At 49.3% G+C, this 12,460-nt stretch overlaps 1 protein-coding gene across 1 annotated transcript; it reads right to left on the bottom strand.

Moving 5' to 3' along the window:
- Positions 1-646: 646 nt before the first annotated feature.
- On the bottom strand, positions 647-2,106 carry LOC119352909 (putative methyltransferase DDB_G0268948). Its single transcript, XM_037619497.1, has 2 exons — positions 1,868-2,106; positions 647-1,521 (listed from the first exon to the last, which is right to left on the bottom strand). The coding sequence occupies exons 1-2, from the start codon at positions 2,015-2,017 to the stop codon at positions 889-891; spliced, it is 783 nt and encodes a 260-aa protein (XP_037475394.1). The 5' UTR covers positions 2,018-2,106; the 3' UTR covers positions 647-888.
- Positions 2,107-12,460: the final 10,354 nt, after the last annotated feature.

The following is a 12,460-nucleotide window of genomic DNA, read 5'->3' as shown; positions in this document are numbered from 1 at the left end:
TTTCGAATTTGATGAATATTTTTTAAATTTGATGAACAAATTTTGAATTTTGATGGACATTTTTTCAATCCGATGAACAAAAACAAATTTTATGAACATACAAATTTTGTAAAAAGAAAGAAAAAAAGAAAACGAGCAAATTTTTCATTTGATGAAAAAAATTGAAATTTGGGGATTTTTTTTGAAATTGATAAAAAAATTGAATTTGGTGAACAAATTTTGAATTTGGTGAACAAATTTTGAATTTTGATGAACATTTTTTCAATCCTATGAAGAAAAATGGAATTTAATGAACATTTTTCAATCGTTGAGCATTTTTTAGACATTGCGAACATTTTTGGAAATGTTACAAATTTGGAAAGAAAAGACAAAAAAGAAAAAGAAAGCAAAAAAAGGAAACAGAGAAGAAAAAGAAAAAAGAGAGCTAAGAAAAAAACTAAAAGAAAAATAAATGGGATATGGGCCGGCCCATACGACGCTCAGTGCGCCAGGGGGGTGCGCGCCTGGTCGCTCCGGGGCGCCCTATGCGCCATATAGGAACCCGCCCAGGGAAGTACACATCTTCCGAGTAAAAAAGGCCAACGCACGAACCTTGACGCTCTAAATGTTAGGGTCGGCAATTTTTTTTGCGAGAATAACTTTCGACTTATTCATCAATTGTCAGGGTGGTACATTCATATACTATACGATAGACAAGGGTAACATCCACAGTTTACAATTATTTGTCTAGAAAATGGGATGGATACTAGGAATACCATTTAATTTGTTACACGCTGGATTTGGAATAGCAATAGGAATAGGAAGGGGTAGTAGTAGCAGAATGCCAAAAATCACTTGGTCCTGTAAACTTGAAAGCGTCGCTTTCTCAAGGCCACTTGCATCTTATTCTTAAGGCCTCACCTTGCCGATCCTGAGGAAGATGGGGTACCTCACCGTCTTGACCTCCTCGCGGTCGCCGCCCCACGCGTCGGCGAACTCCTGGACCGTGGCCGCGTCGAGCAGCTCGACGCCATTGTCCTTGGCGGTCTGGTACGCGGACCAGGACTTGATGTACGTGAAGTAGTCGTCGAGGTCCATGCGGCGCTGGGTGGAGAACTCGAAGGGGCCCGTGTGGGTCTCGCCGTCGACGGGGTCGAAGGGGAAGTCGGCGCTGCGGTACTCGTCGTCGACCATCTTCCGGTTGGGCGCCCAGTGCGGCTCCGATCCGTCGTAGAGGCGCCAGAAGACGGCGTCGACGGCCGCGCCCACGCGCGGCTCCGTGTAGCACCATGCGGCGAGGACGCCGTGCGCGCGCAGGAGGGAGCGGACCTGCGCGTAGAAGCGCGGCAGGTCGAGCCAGTGGAAGGCCTGCGCGACGGTGACCACGTCGACGGAGCCCGGCGGCGCGACGGCCGCGTGCATGCCGTCGAGAGGCAGGTCCGCCGGGGTGTGGGCGTAGCGCACGTTGGGGAGGGCCGGCGCGTAGGCCAGCTGCTGCGCGCTCGTGTCCGTGCCCACCACCTTCTTGTACAGCTTCGCCAGCTGCATGCAGCCACACACACGAGAGGCCAGGACAAGTCAGTTGCTGTACAACAAAGTGTATCTGAATTCCACTAGAAATTGCTGATGTTGAATGCAAGAAATGGTTGGAGTTAGTGAGATAGTAAGATTCCAACTAGCTAGCTAAAAAGGGGATGCTGATCGAGTGGTCGAAACGAATCCGGAAGCTCAGCATGGGTCCATAGAAAGGGAAGTCGGCATAATCTAAACTAAAAATATGCTTTTTCTACCGTGGCGCTTTCCTATGGAGAAAGCAAAGATAAAGAGAAACTCATGGGCGGGCAGCGGCAGGGATGGAGAGAGGCGGGACATGGGGAGGGAGGCTCACCGAGACTGCGGCCTGGCCGCTGCCGGTGCCGACGTCCCACGCGAGGTCCTGGCGGGCCGTCTTGGACGCGATGAACTGGAAGAGCTCCGCCGGGTAGTCCGGCCGCGCCGCCGCGTAGTGCTTCGCCTGCTTCAGGAACAGATTCGCCATCTTTCTCTCTCTCGCTCGCTCGCTCGTGCCCGCGCTCGTGTGTGTTCGTTTCCTGTGGGCTGAACCGAGGAGATGGATGCTTATTTTTCTATGATGATGATGATGATACTTTCTGTGCACTGCACGTACTTTATAGAGAGCTTCGGCGCGGACGTGCTTTCTTGGCAAATACGCGCCATGCTTTCTTCCCAAGCTATCTCCTGTTGAATCGTTCGTCCTCACTCCTCACTGGATCCGGTTGGTTGGAGCGTCGTGGAGAAATAGGACTAAGTTCGCTCGCACGTGTCTTGTGTTGGCACACGAAAGTTCGTGCGAACTTCCTCTTGGTTTGTCCTCAGATACGCCACGCCCAGGCCCAGTCTTTTTGCTCTCACTCGTTGCATTGCAGCCCAGGCAAACTCTTGCGATCTCTCGCCGAATCTCCCATCCGCGCCGCTGCTGCATCATTTTCTCCGCCTCCACGGAAGTCCACGTTGCTCCCTAAATTTATCCTTAGGCTGTGTTCGGTTGAGAGGGATTCAAAAGGGGTTTGGCAGGGATTGAAGTAGATTTAATCCCTTGCAAGTCAAAACCTCCCCAAATCCCCTCCAATCCTCTTGTGGAGGGGTGTAACCGAACAAGGCCTTAAGAGTTTTTTCTTCTGTTTTCGGGTGAAAATTTATCCTAGAGTTCACAACTCAAACTTTTGTGTAGTTCAACCGCAAAACCTTTATCCTTTCAAAGCACACTTTCATCTCACTTTATAATTAAAGAAACCACCATATTCACACAACAAATAGAAGTGCATGAAGAGAAAATAGGTCTGATGAGACAACAAGACAAACATGCCCACAAACACAAGAAAAATGGTGACGCAGGTGAAGGCTCAACGGCTTGTGGGTGAAGCGACTTGGCAGCCTGCCACTAGAAGATCATCAATCATGCCGCCTAGTCGATCCTTGTCCCGTTGCCTACATAGTGGGTACCACTGCTGCAAGAAAGCCAAAATCTTAAACACAGAGTCAGAAACAAGCCGCAGAAAGATCTGCTTGATAACCATTTTGTTATGCGTAGTCCACGTGGTCCATGTCATCGGCACAAACATTTACCAGGAGAGGCACCTGTCGGTGTCAAAACCGGTGGATCTCGGGTAGGGGGTCCCGAACTGCGCATCTAAGGAGGATGTAACAGGAGGTAGGGGACACGATATTTACGCAGGTTCGGGCCCTCTTGATGGAGGTAATACCCTACGTCCTGCTTGATTGTTCTTGATGATATGAGTATTACAAGAGTTGATATACCACGAGATCAAAAAGGCTAAACCCTAGAAGCTAGCCTATGGTATGATTGTCTGTTGTCCTACGGACTAAAACCCTCCGGTTTATATAGACACCGGAGGGGGCTAGGGTTACACAAGGTCGGTTACAAAGGAGGAGATATACATATCCGTATTGCCTAGCTTGCCTTCCACGCCAAGTAGAGTCCCATCCGGACACGGGACAAAGTCTTCAATCTTGTATCTCCATAGTCCAACAGTCCAGCCAAAGGATATAGTCCAGCTGTCAGGAGACCCCCTAATCCAGGACTCCCTCAGTAGCCCCTGAACCAGGCTTCAATGACGATGAGTCCGGCGCGCAGTGTTGTCTTCGGCATTGCAAGGCGGGTTCCTCCTCCGAATACATCATGGAAGAGTTTGAATGCAAGGATAGTGTCCGACCTTGCAAAATAAGTTTCACATACCACCGTAGAGAGAATAATATTTCCACAAATCTAATCTGCTGACACGTTTTGACAACGTGACGTCATGCTATGGCCCGATCATTATTCAAACCGTTTATCTCAACCAGCTCCACACATAACGCAAGGCGGTTTTCTTGACGCGTCTTGTCAAAGCAGAGATCGTGTCCCCCTTATCGCGGGATTCTCATCAATACAAACGTGGGTAGCCCAACCGTGCCTGTTGGTATGAATCCTAGATTTTAGGTAAGTCTCAAACGGCCACAAGGAGGACGCCTGATATTCACCCTCTTTATAAAGGGGACAAGGCTTTTTCTTTTTTCCCTCCCGCGCTCAATCGAATCCTTCCCCCGCCTTGAGTTCTAACACCCAAAGCTCAGGTCAGGTGCTTCGGACCTTCAATCATGTCCGGATCCAACCTTCAAGGTCGGTGGATGCCTTCCTCCGTCACGGAGGAGGACATCAAGAAGTTGAGGGAGGCCAGATATCTGACCGCCGAAATTTCGCATAGGCTGCCCGCCCGAGGGCAGGTCGTCCCTACACCCGAACACAACGAGAGCGTTGTGTTCGTCTTCCACTTCCTCTGAGGACTAGGCCTCGCTCTGGATCCCTTTGTTAGGGGTCTTATGTTCTATTACGGGCTGGATTTTCACGATCTGGCCCCGGATTCCCTTCTTCACATCTTGTCATTTATTGTCGTATGTGAGGCCTTCCTCCGCATTACCCCTCACTTCGGCCTATGGCTCAAGACCTTCGATGTGAAGCCGAAGATGATCGAGGGGCAGCACGCAGCGTGCGGAGGTGCTTTAATAAGCAAAATCGTTGACGCTCCATGGCCAGAGTGTTCCTTCCCAGAGGTGTCCGGATTGTGGCAGCGGGAGTGGTTTTACATCACAGCTCCCGGAAGTGCCAAGTGGGTAGCTGCCCCCGCCTTTCGCTCGACCCCCCCCACCACAACTGATGTCATGGATCAGTAGGGGGCTGAGCTGGGGTCCAGCCAAGGACGTGCCAATACTGTAGAGCTGTATTCGAGATCTCTTCGAGGGAGATTTCAGTCTGGTTGTGGTAATGCAGGTTATGCTGGTTCGTCGAGTCCAACCTTGCAAATGCCAGCCCCTCCGGATGTGGGAATTCAACCCGGAAGGACCGCGAGTTATTCAGCATTTCCTCGGCATGACGCATGAAGAGATGTACATATCGTTCTTCGGACCCCAAATAGAGTGTCCGGACACCACTGAGGACGTGGGCCTGAGCTGCAACCGCCCTGCTGCCCAAGTAAGTAACCCCATGCCGAACCTGTTGTCCTTTTATTTATCATGGCATCATTGTAAAGAGCCGCTCTTTGACCAGGACTGGATAACGAAGGCGATGATGATCATGTGTTCGGCCCCCCTTCCTGAGGGCTTGGACAATCCGGTACTGAACAAGATGCTCGAGCCGGCGCCTTATCCAGTGCCCTCAAAGGAAGATGATGGGGGGAAGAGAGAGAGAGAAAGCAGGCCACACTCACTACTCATTCCAACCGGGGGGTTGAGCGCCTCCGTGAGGGAGGACAACCAAAGGGAAAAATCTGACATTCTCGCTCCCCGGGGAAGGAAGAGGACTACCTCTGAAGATCCGGAAACTAAGATTTCCAAACGGGAGAAGAAATCTTCGTCGGAGGGTCCTGCCTTGGAGGGTATTCTTGCCGCACAATGCCCGTGTGGGGATCAGCCCTCTACCGAGCTGTAAGTAGTCGAAAAGTACTTTAATAGTGGAAATATCCTACCTTACTTCCGAAGACAATAACCAGTGCTTATAAATTGTAGTCCGGATCGTAGCCCGTCTCGACAGAGTTCGTCTTCGAGGGATCTTCTTCCGGAGATGATGGAGAGCGAAACGCCTCCCCCCGACACCCCGCCTCATGAAGCGAGCGGCCTTGAAGTGTCGTTGCGAAGGGTTTCTCCGGATCCACGAAGGCTGGAGGATAACCCTTTGGCTACCCAGGATCCCCAGTATCCGGCTCCTAAGGGGAGCGACAGCAAGGGTCTGTACAGTGTGCGGTCGGACGTGCTGAAGGATCTTATGGGGCAATCGGCCATCTCGGAAGCGCACCGTACGCTAATGGGTACGGTAATTGAAAGGATTTCATCCGATGAAAGCGGTTTGCATGAAGCTTTTATGAGTCTGCTGAGACGCTTCGATGTACGTGAAATAATGTGTATTTTGAACAGTACCGCACGCATTAGGTGTGCCCTATGCAGATAGTAGCCCCTGAGGCTCTGGTTGTCGTCGAAACGGCGGCAGACAGAGGATCATAGTCCCAGGTAATAACCATACCGCCTTTATGTGGAGGTGGCTGAAGCTCCGGTGGCTAGCCGGACTGATGGGTTTGCCGAGCTAAAGAGGCAACTTGATGCGGCAGACGTCGACATCGTGCTTGCCAACAAGCGGCTTGACGAGGCACAAGGTGAGTGATTTCTCTGGTGATCGTCACATAATAAGAGTAGCATGATGTCAGTATCTTTAATATGTTGTGTGACTGCAGATGGAGCTGCCACCGTGGAGACCCTTCGGGCGGAGCTTGCCCGAGCCAAGGAGCAAGCAAGGAGTAGCAATGCGGACGCTCTAAAGGCGGCCGAAGATTTAAGGGCCGAACAGGCTGCGCATTGCGAGAGCAAGGAAAAAATAGCCAAGATGGTTGTAGAGTTAAAAGATGCCGCTGACCGTTACCAGCTTCTTGAAGAAGAAAACTGGGCAAAGGTGACGGGCCTGGAGAAAGCCCAGGTGGCTGCCAAGGAAGCCCGCTCCAAAATTAGAGCGACGAAGGAGGAGCTGAATCAAGCTGCAGATATCGTGTCTGGGAAGCCCTTCTTGTTGCGGACTAAGTTCGGAGATCCGAAGTATGCTCCTCTGGAACGGCTATGGAGTTCTACGGACGCGTACATGGATTTGGCTGTAAGTGCTGCTGATGCGGCCGAGTACTTCAAGGATCAGAAAGGTCCCGAAGTGGAAAAGCTGTTCTGGTCACAGTTTCACGCTCCAGTCCATCCGCTGATGTTGAATGATTGATTGATCGAGTGGGCCGAGCTCCATAGGTTGTCCGGACTTGCCATGAGGTCCGTTGTGGATCACCTGTGGCCGGGAGGGCCAAGGCCGAATAGCTACTTTAGCTTAGTGCAACAGTTCCTTGGTGTTGTGCCGCGCATCGATGCTGTAAAGAGATCGGCGTGCATAGAGGGTGCGCGGATGGCCTTTGACCATGTCGAGACATACTGGGCGGAGATGGAGGCCACCACTATTGCGACACAGGGTTCGGCCATAGGCCAAGTGGCTGCCGAGCACTACTTTGAAGAAGTTCTTGAAGGCGCTCGTTCGATAGAGGCTCAGTGCTCAAAGAATGTTATGTTCAAGTGACATGTATTCCCATTGTAAAAACAATGTTTTATTTAATTATCAAGGCTGTATTTATACTGTTTCCCGAAAGTACTATGGTGCCTCCTGTGCGGCCGTTTATGTATATATGTGTATAACCTGAAAGTTTGCAGTCGCCGGCTTCCGCCCCCACACATATAATGCGGGGGTGTTCGCAAAAGATGCATATCCATACTTGATCCAACATCTTGGTCCGTTAAGGAGGTGATAGCGTAGCGAACGAGGCAATCAGACTATATTGCTTTAACACTTTCACTTAGCCATAGGAGTTTGACAGTGGGGCTACTATATAGCCCCTGGTACTTCTGCGCTCATCCGAATACGGGGCGCGTATGTACATGACCGGTAAACGGCCCTTCGTTAATGCGGAGGAATCCCGAAGATTCCAATGAGTCATCGAGTGGTTGACCAGTCTCTCGCTATATTATGACAGTCAGTTTTTGGCTTTCTCTACTGAGGTGCTCATCCGGATGAACCAGGGCACAATCGTAGTAGTTCTCCCAGTGCTACCTTAGGCGATATAACGGAATGTAAGGTACCAAAACGTGGGATCCGGGCAAACCCAACATTTGACCAAAGACATGATTCGGAGCTGATGCATATAGGGCGAAACTCGCGACGCCGAACACTCCCTAAGGTGTTTGGTCTTTATAACATATACCGGGCTAAACAATGCCCTTAATAAGAAACCCCATGTGTCCAGGTACATGCAAAATCCTGGCGTGGCGACATGCCAATAACGCCGGCATCCTTCTCGGTTGTGTGGAGTATCCGGAGGATGTGAGCAACAAGAGACAGTAAAAAAGGTTTACGCAGGGTCTTAATCTAAAAAGAAACCTTTGGGCGGGTCCCTGCATGTCTGCGCCTGTGTCTCCGTTGTGCCGTGTCCTGGACGGGTGTAGCACGTTTGTCATCTGCAAAAGGAAAGAACTTAGGTAAAAGTTGCCGTTCCAAAAATAATAATTGGTTATTGTCAATGAACTATCAAAATTCCAGAGAAGCCTAGTTGAGCCGGGCTGGCCCTGATTACATGCGGGAAGCCCCTGGTATTGTTTTATGAGGGTTCGAAAACCAATCTCATGTATATATGATGGAACGCCGGATTCGTCTAACCGTGTCCGTGGTCTTGACGACCTGCCATTTTTTCTGGTTGGTGAGGCCGTCTAGTTCGCGGCTGTTAGAGCCGCCGCGTCCTCTTCCGAATGTAAAAAACGTTCAGTATTTCCGCTAACTGTGATGATGCCACGTGGACTGGGCATCTTGAGCTTGAGAAAAGCATAATGCGGTATTGCGTTAAAACGAGCGAAAGCCGCCCTTCCGAGTAGTGCTTGATAATCACTTCGGAATGGAGCGATGTGAAAAGTTAACGTTTCGCTTCGGAAGTTATCGGGAGAACCGAATACCACCTCTAGTGGTAGAGAGCCCATGCAGCGGGCCTCTTGGCATGGTATTACTCCCTTGAAGGTAGTATTACTATGGCTTATTTGTGTCGGGTCTATCCCCATTTTGCGGACTGTGTCCTGATATATCAAATTTAGATCACTGCCGCCGTCCATGAGGACTCTTGTGAAATGGTACCCATTTATTATTGGGTCTAACACCAAGGCCGTCAGTCCTTCGCGCCCGATATTTGTATCGTGATCCCTACGATCAAAAGTGATCGGGCAGGCCAACCAGGGGTTGAACCTAGGGGTGACGGGCTCTATGGCGTGTGTGCGTCGGAGTGCATGATTGCTTCCCCTCTTTGTCACATGGATCACGTTTACTGTTTTAACCTCTGGTGGGAACTTTTTCTGTCCTCTGGCATTTTGCTGGCGAGGTTCATCCTCGTCTTCGCTTGGTGTCTCTTCCCCTTTGTTTTCGGCGTTTAGCTTACCGGCCTGCTTGAAGACCCAGCATTCTCGATGGGTATGATTTGCAGGTTTGTCTGGGGTGCCGTGAATCTGACAGAGTTTGTCAAGAATTTTTTTAGGCCAGATTGTCCTTCTCTGCTGCCTTTGAAAGGCTTTTTCCGCTGACCTGGTCGGGAGCCCCTCAATCTGGCGTTTACCACCATGTCATCTGGGCTACCTTCTTTATTTCGACGCTTGTTTTTGTTGCGTCGTGGTTTACCATTGCCATCCTTGACTTCGGATGTGCTTGGGTCGCTGGTGCTGCTACGGGCCAACCAGCTGTCCTCGCCCGCGCAAAAGCGGGTCATGAGGCTTGTTAGGGCTGCCATTGTTCTCAGGTTTTCTTGACCGAGGTGTCTGGCGAGCCATTCGTCTCGGACGCTGTGTTTGAAAGCTGCTAAGGCTTCGATGGCCGGACAGTCGACGATTTGGTTCTTCTTGGTGAGGAACCTGTTCCAGAGCTTTCGGGCGGACTCTCCGGACTGTTGGATTATATGACTTAAATCGTCTACATCCGGAGGTCGGACATAAGTCCCTTGAAAATTGGCCCGAAAAGCGTCCTTGAGCTCCTCCAAACTTCCAATTGAGTTTTCGGGGAGGCTTTTCAGCCAGCGCCGAGCTGGCCCTTTAAGCTTGAGGGGCAAGTATTTAATGGCATGGAGATCGTCTCCACGAGCCATATGAATATGGAGGATGAAGTCCTCTATCCAGACTCCAGGGTCTGTGGTTCCGTCGTACGCCTCTATGTTCACCGGTTTGAATCCCTCTGGGAATTCGTGATCCAGCACCTCATCAGTGAAACATAATGGGTGTGTGGCACCCCTGTATTGGGATGCGCCATGGTGTTCGGACGGTTGTAGTATTCGGTGTTGGTTGTGTACTGTAGCGTGCTTCCTAGATCCGTAGATGGATCTGGTGGCGCCAGATTTTTGGCGCAAGTTCTCACATAGATCGTGTGTTGACTTGTGCGCGACCTTGTTAGCCGCTCTATCGCGTTCACAGGGTGGTGGATCCGGCCGGTTGGCCATATCACTTTTCGGCTGTGTGGGCTCTAAGGCCTCATCGTCGAATTCCGGTAATAGCTTGCGCTTTCGATATCTATTTTTATGGTAGCTTCCACCATACTTTGTTACTTTGTTCCACCTACTATTAAGCGTATCTTGTGTGACCTTGAGCCTTTGCTTCTGTTTCTTCAGGCTCCTCGTTGTGGCAATAAGCCTTCTGCGGAGATTCTCTTGCTCCATGTGTGTTTCCAGGATGATGCATGCATCTTCATCCGGACTGTTTTCTTCCCTAGACGGGGATTGATGAGGCTTATCTTTGGCGTCATCGTGTTCGGACGTCGGATCCGTACTATGTTTGCAATTCGCATCTTGATCGTGCTCTGCCAAAGGGGTGGTGCAGTCATCGTTTCTTCTAGAGTCGACTGGACTATTATTTCCTCTTGCGCTGTTATCGATGTTTTTGCTATGGCGGGACTTAGAGCGGCGCCGCTGACGTCGGCGCCGGGGTTGCTTGGAGGGGGCTGATAACCCACAAGTATAGGTGGTCGCAACAGTTTTCGAGGGTAAAGTATTCAACCCAAATTTATTGATTCGACACAAGGGGAGCCAAAGAATACTCTCGAGTATTAGCAGCTGAGTTGTCAATTCAACCACACCTGGAAACTTAGTATCTGCAGCAAAGTTTTTAGTAGCAAAGTAATATGATAATAGTGATAACGGTAGCAAAATGTAACAGTAGTAAAAGTAATGTTTTTGGTATTTTGTAGTGATGATAGCAATAGCAACGGAAAAGTAAATAAGCGAAGAACAATATATGGAAAGCTCGTAGGCAATGGATCAGTGATGGAGAATTATGCCGGATGCGGTTCATCATGTAACAGTCATAACCTAGGGTGACACAGAACTAGCTCCAGTTCATTGATATAATTTAGGCATGTATTCCGAACATAGTCATACGTGCTTATGGAAAAGAACTTGCATGACATCTTTTGTCCTACCCTCCCGTGGCAGCGGGGTCCTTACGGAAACTAAGGGATATTAAGGCCTCCTTTTAATAGGGAACCGGAACAAAGCATTAACACATAGTGAATACATGAACTCCTCAAACTACGGTCATCACCGGTAAGTATCCCGATTATTGTCACTTCGGGGTTAACGGATCATAACACATAATAGGTGACTATAGACTTGCAAGAGAGGATCAAGAATACTCATATATTGATGAAAACATAATAGGTTCAGATCTGAAATCATGGCACTCGGGCCCTAGTGACAAGCATTAAGCATAGCAAAGTCATAGCAACATCAATCTCGGAACATAGTGGACACTAGGGATCAAACCCTAACAAAACTAACTCGATTACATGATAGATCCCATCCAACCCATCACCGTCCAGCAAACCTACGATGGAATTACTCACGCATGGCGGTGAGCATCATGAAATTGGTGATGGAGGATGGTTGATGATGACGATGGCGACGGATTCCCCTCTCCGGAGCCCCGGACGGACTCCAGATCAGCCCTCCCGAGAGGTTTTAGGGCTTGGAGGTGGCTCGTATCGTAAAACGTGATGATTTCTTCTCTCTGATTTTTTTCTCATCGAAACTCAATATATGGAGGTGGAGTTGGAGTCGGAGACGCAACAGGGGGCCCACAAGGTAGGGGGGCGCGCCCTAGGGGGGCAGGCGCGCCCCCACCCTCGTGGCAAGCTGGTGGGCCCCCTGGCCTCCATCTTTTGCAGGATTTTTCTTATTTTCTGAAAAGTAGCTCCGTGAAGTTTCAGGTCATTCCGAGAACGTTTGCTCCTGCACATAAATAACACCATGGTAATTCTGCTGAAAACAGCGTCAGTCCGGGTTAGTTCCATCAAAATCATGCAAGTTAGAGTCCAAAACATGGGCAAAAGTGTTTGGAGAAGTAGATACGTTGGAGACGTATCAACTCCCCCGAGCTTAAACCTTTGCTTGTCCTCAAGCAATTCAGTTGACAAACTGAAAGTGATAAAGAAAAACTTTTACAAACTCTGTTTGCTCTTGTTGTTGTAAATATGTAAAGCCAACATTCAAGTTTTCAGCAAAGATTATAACTAACCACATTCACAATAACGCATAGGTCTCAAGTTTACTCGTATCAATAACATAATCAACTAGCGAGCCATAATAATAAATCTCGGATGACAACACTTTCTCAAAACAATCATAATATGATATAACAGGATGGTATCTCGCTAGCCCTTTCTGAGACCGCAAAACATAAATGCAGAGCACCTTTAAAGACCAAGGACTGACTAGACATTGTAATTCATGGTAAAAGAGATCCAGTCAAGTCATACTCAATGTAAACTAATAGTAATGAATGCAAATGACAGCGGTGCTCTCCAACTGGTGCTTTTTAATAACAGGATGATGACTCAACA

Source organism: Triticum dicoccoides, chromosome 2A, assembly GCF_002162155.2.
Source record: "Triticum dicoccoides isolate Atlit2015 ecotype Zavitan chromosome 2A, WEW_v2.0, whole genome shotgun sequence".
In the NCBI taxonomy this organism is placed as follows: Eukaryota; Viridiplantae; Streptophyta; class Magnoliopsida; order Poales; family Poaceae; genus Triticum; species Triticum dicoccoides.
The sequence above is the reverse complement of the archived record's forward strand: the minus strand, read 5'-3'. Positions and strand labels throughout refer to the sequence as shown.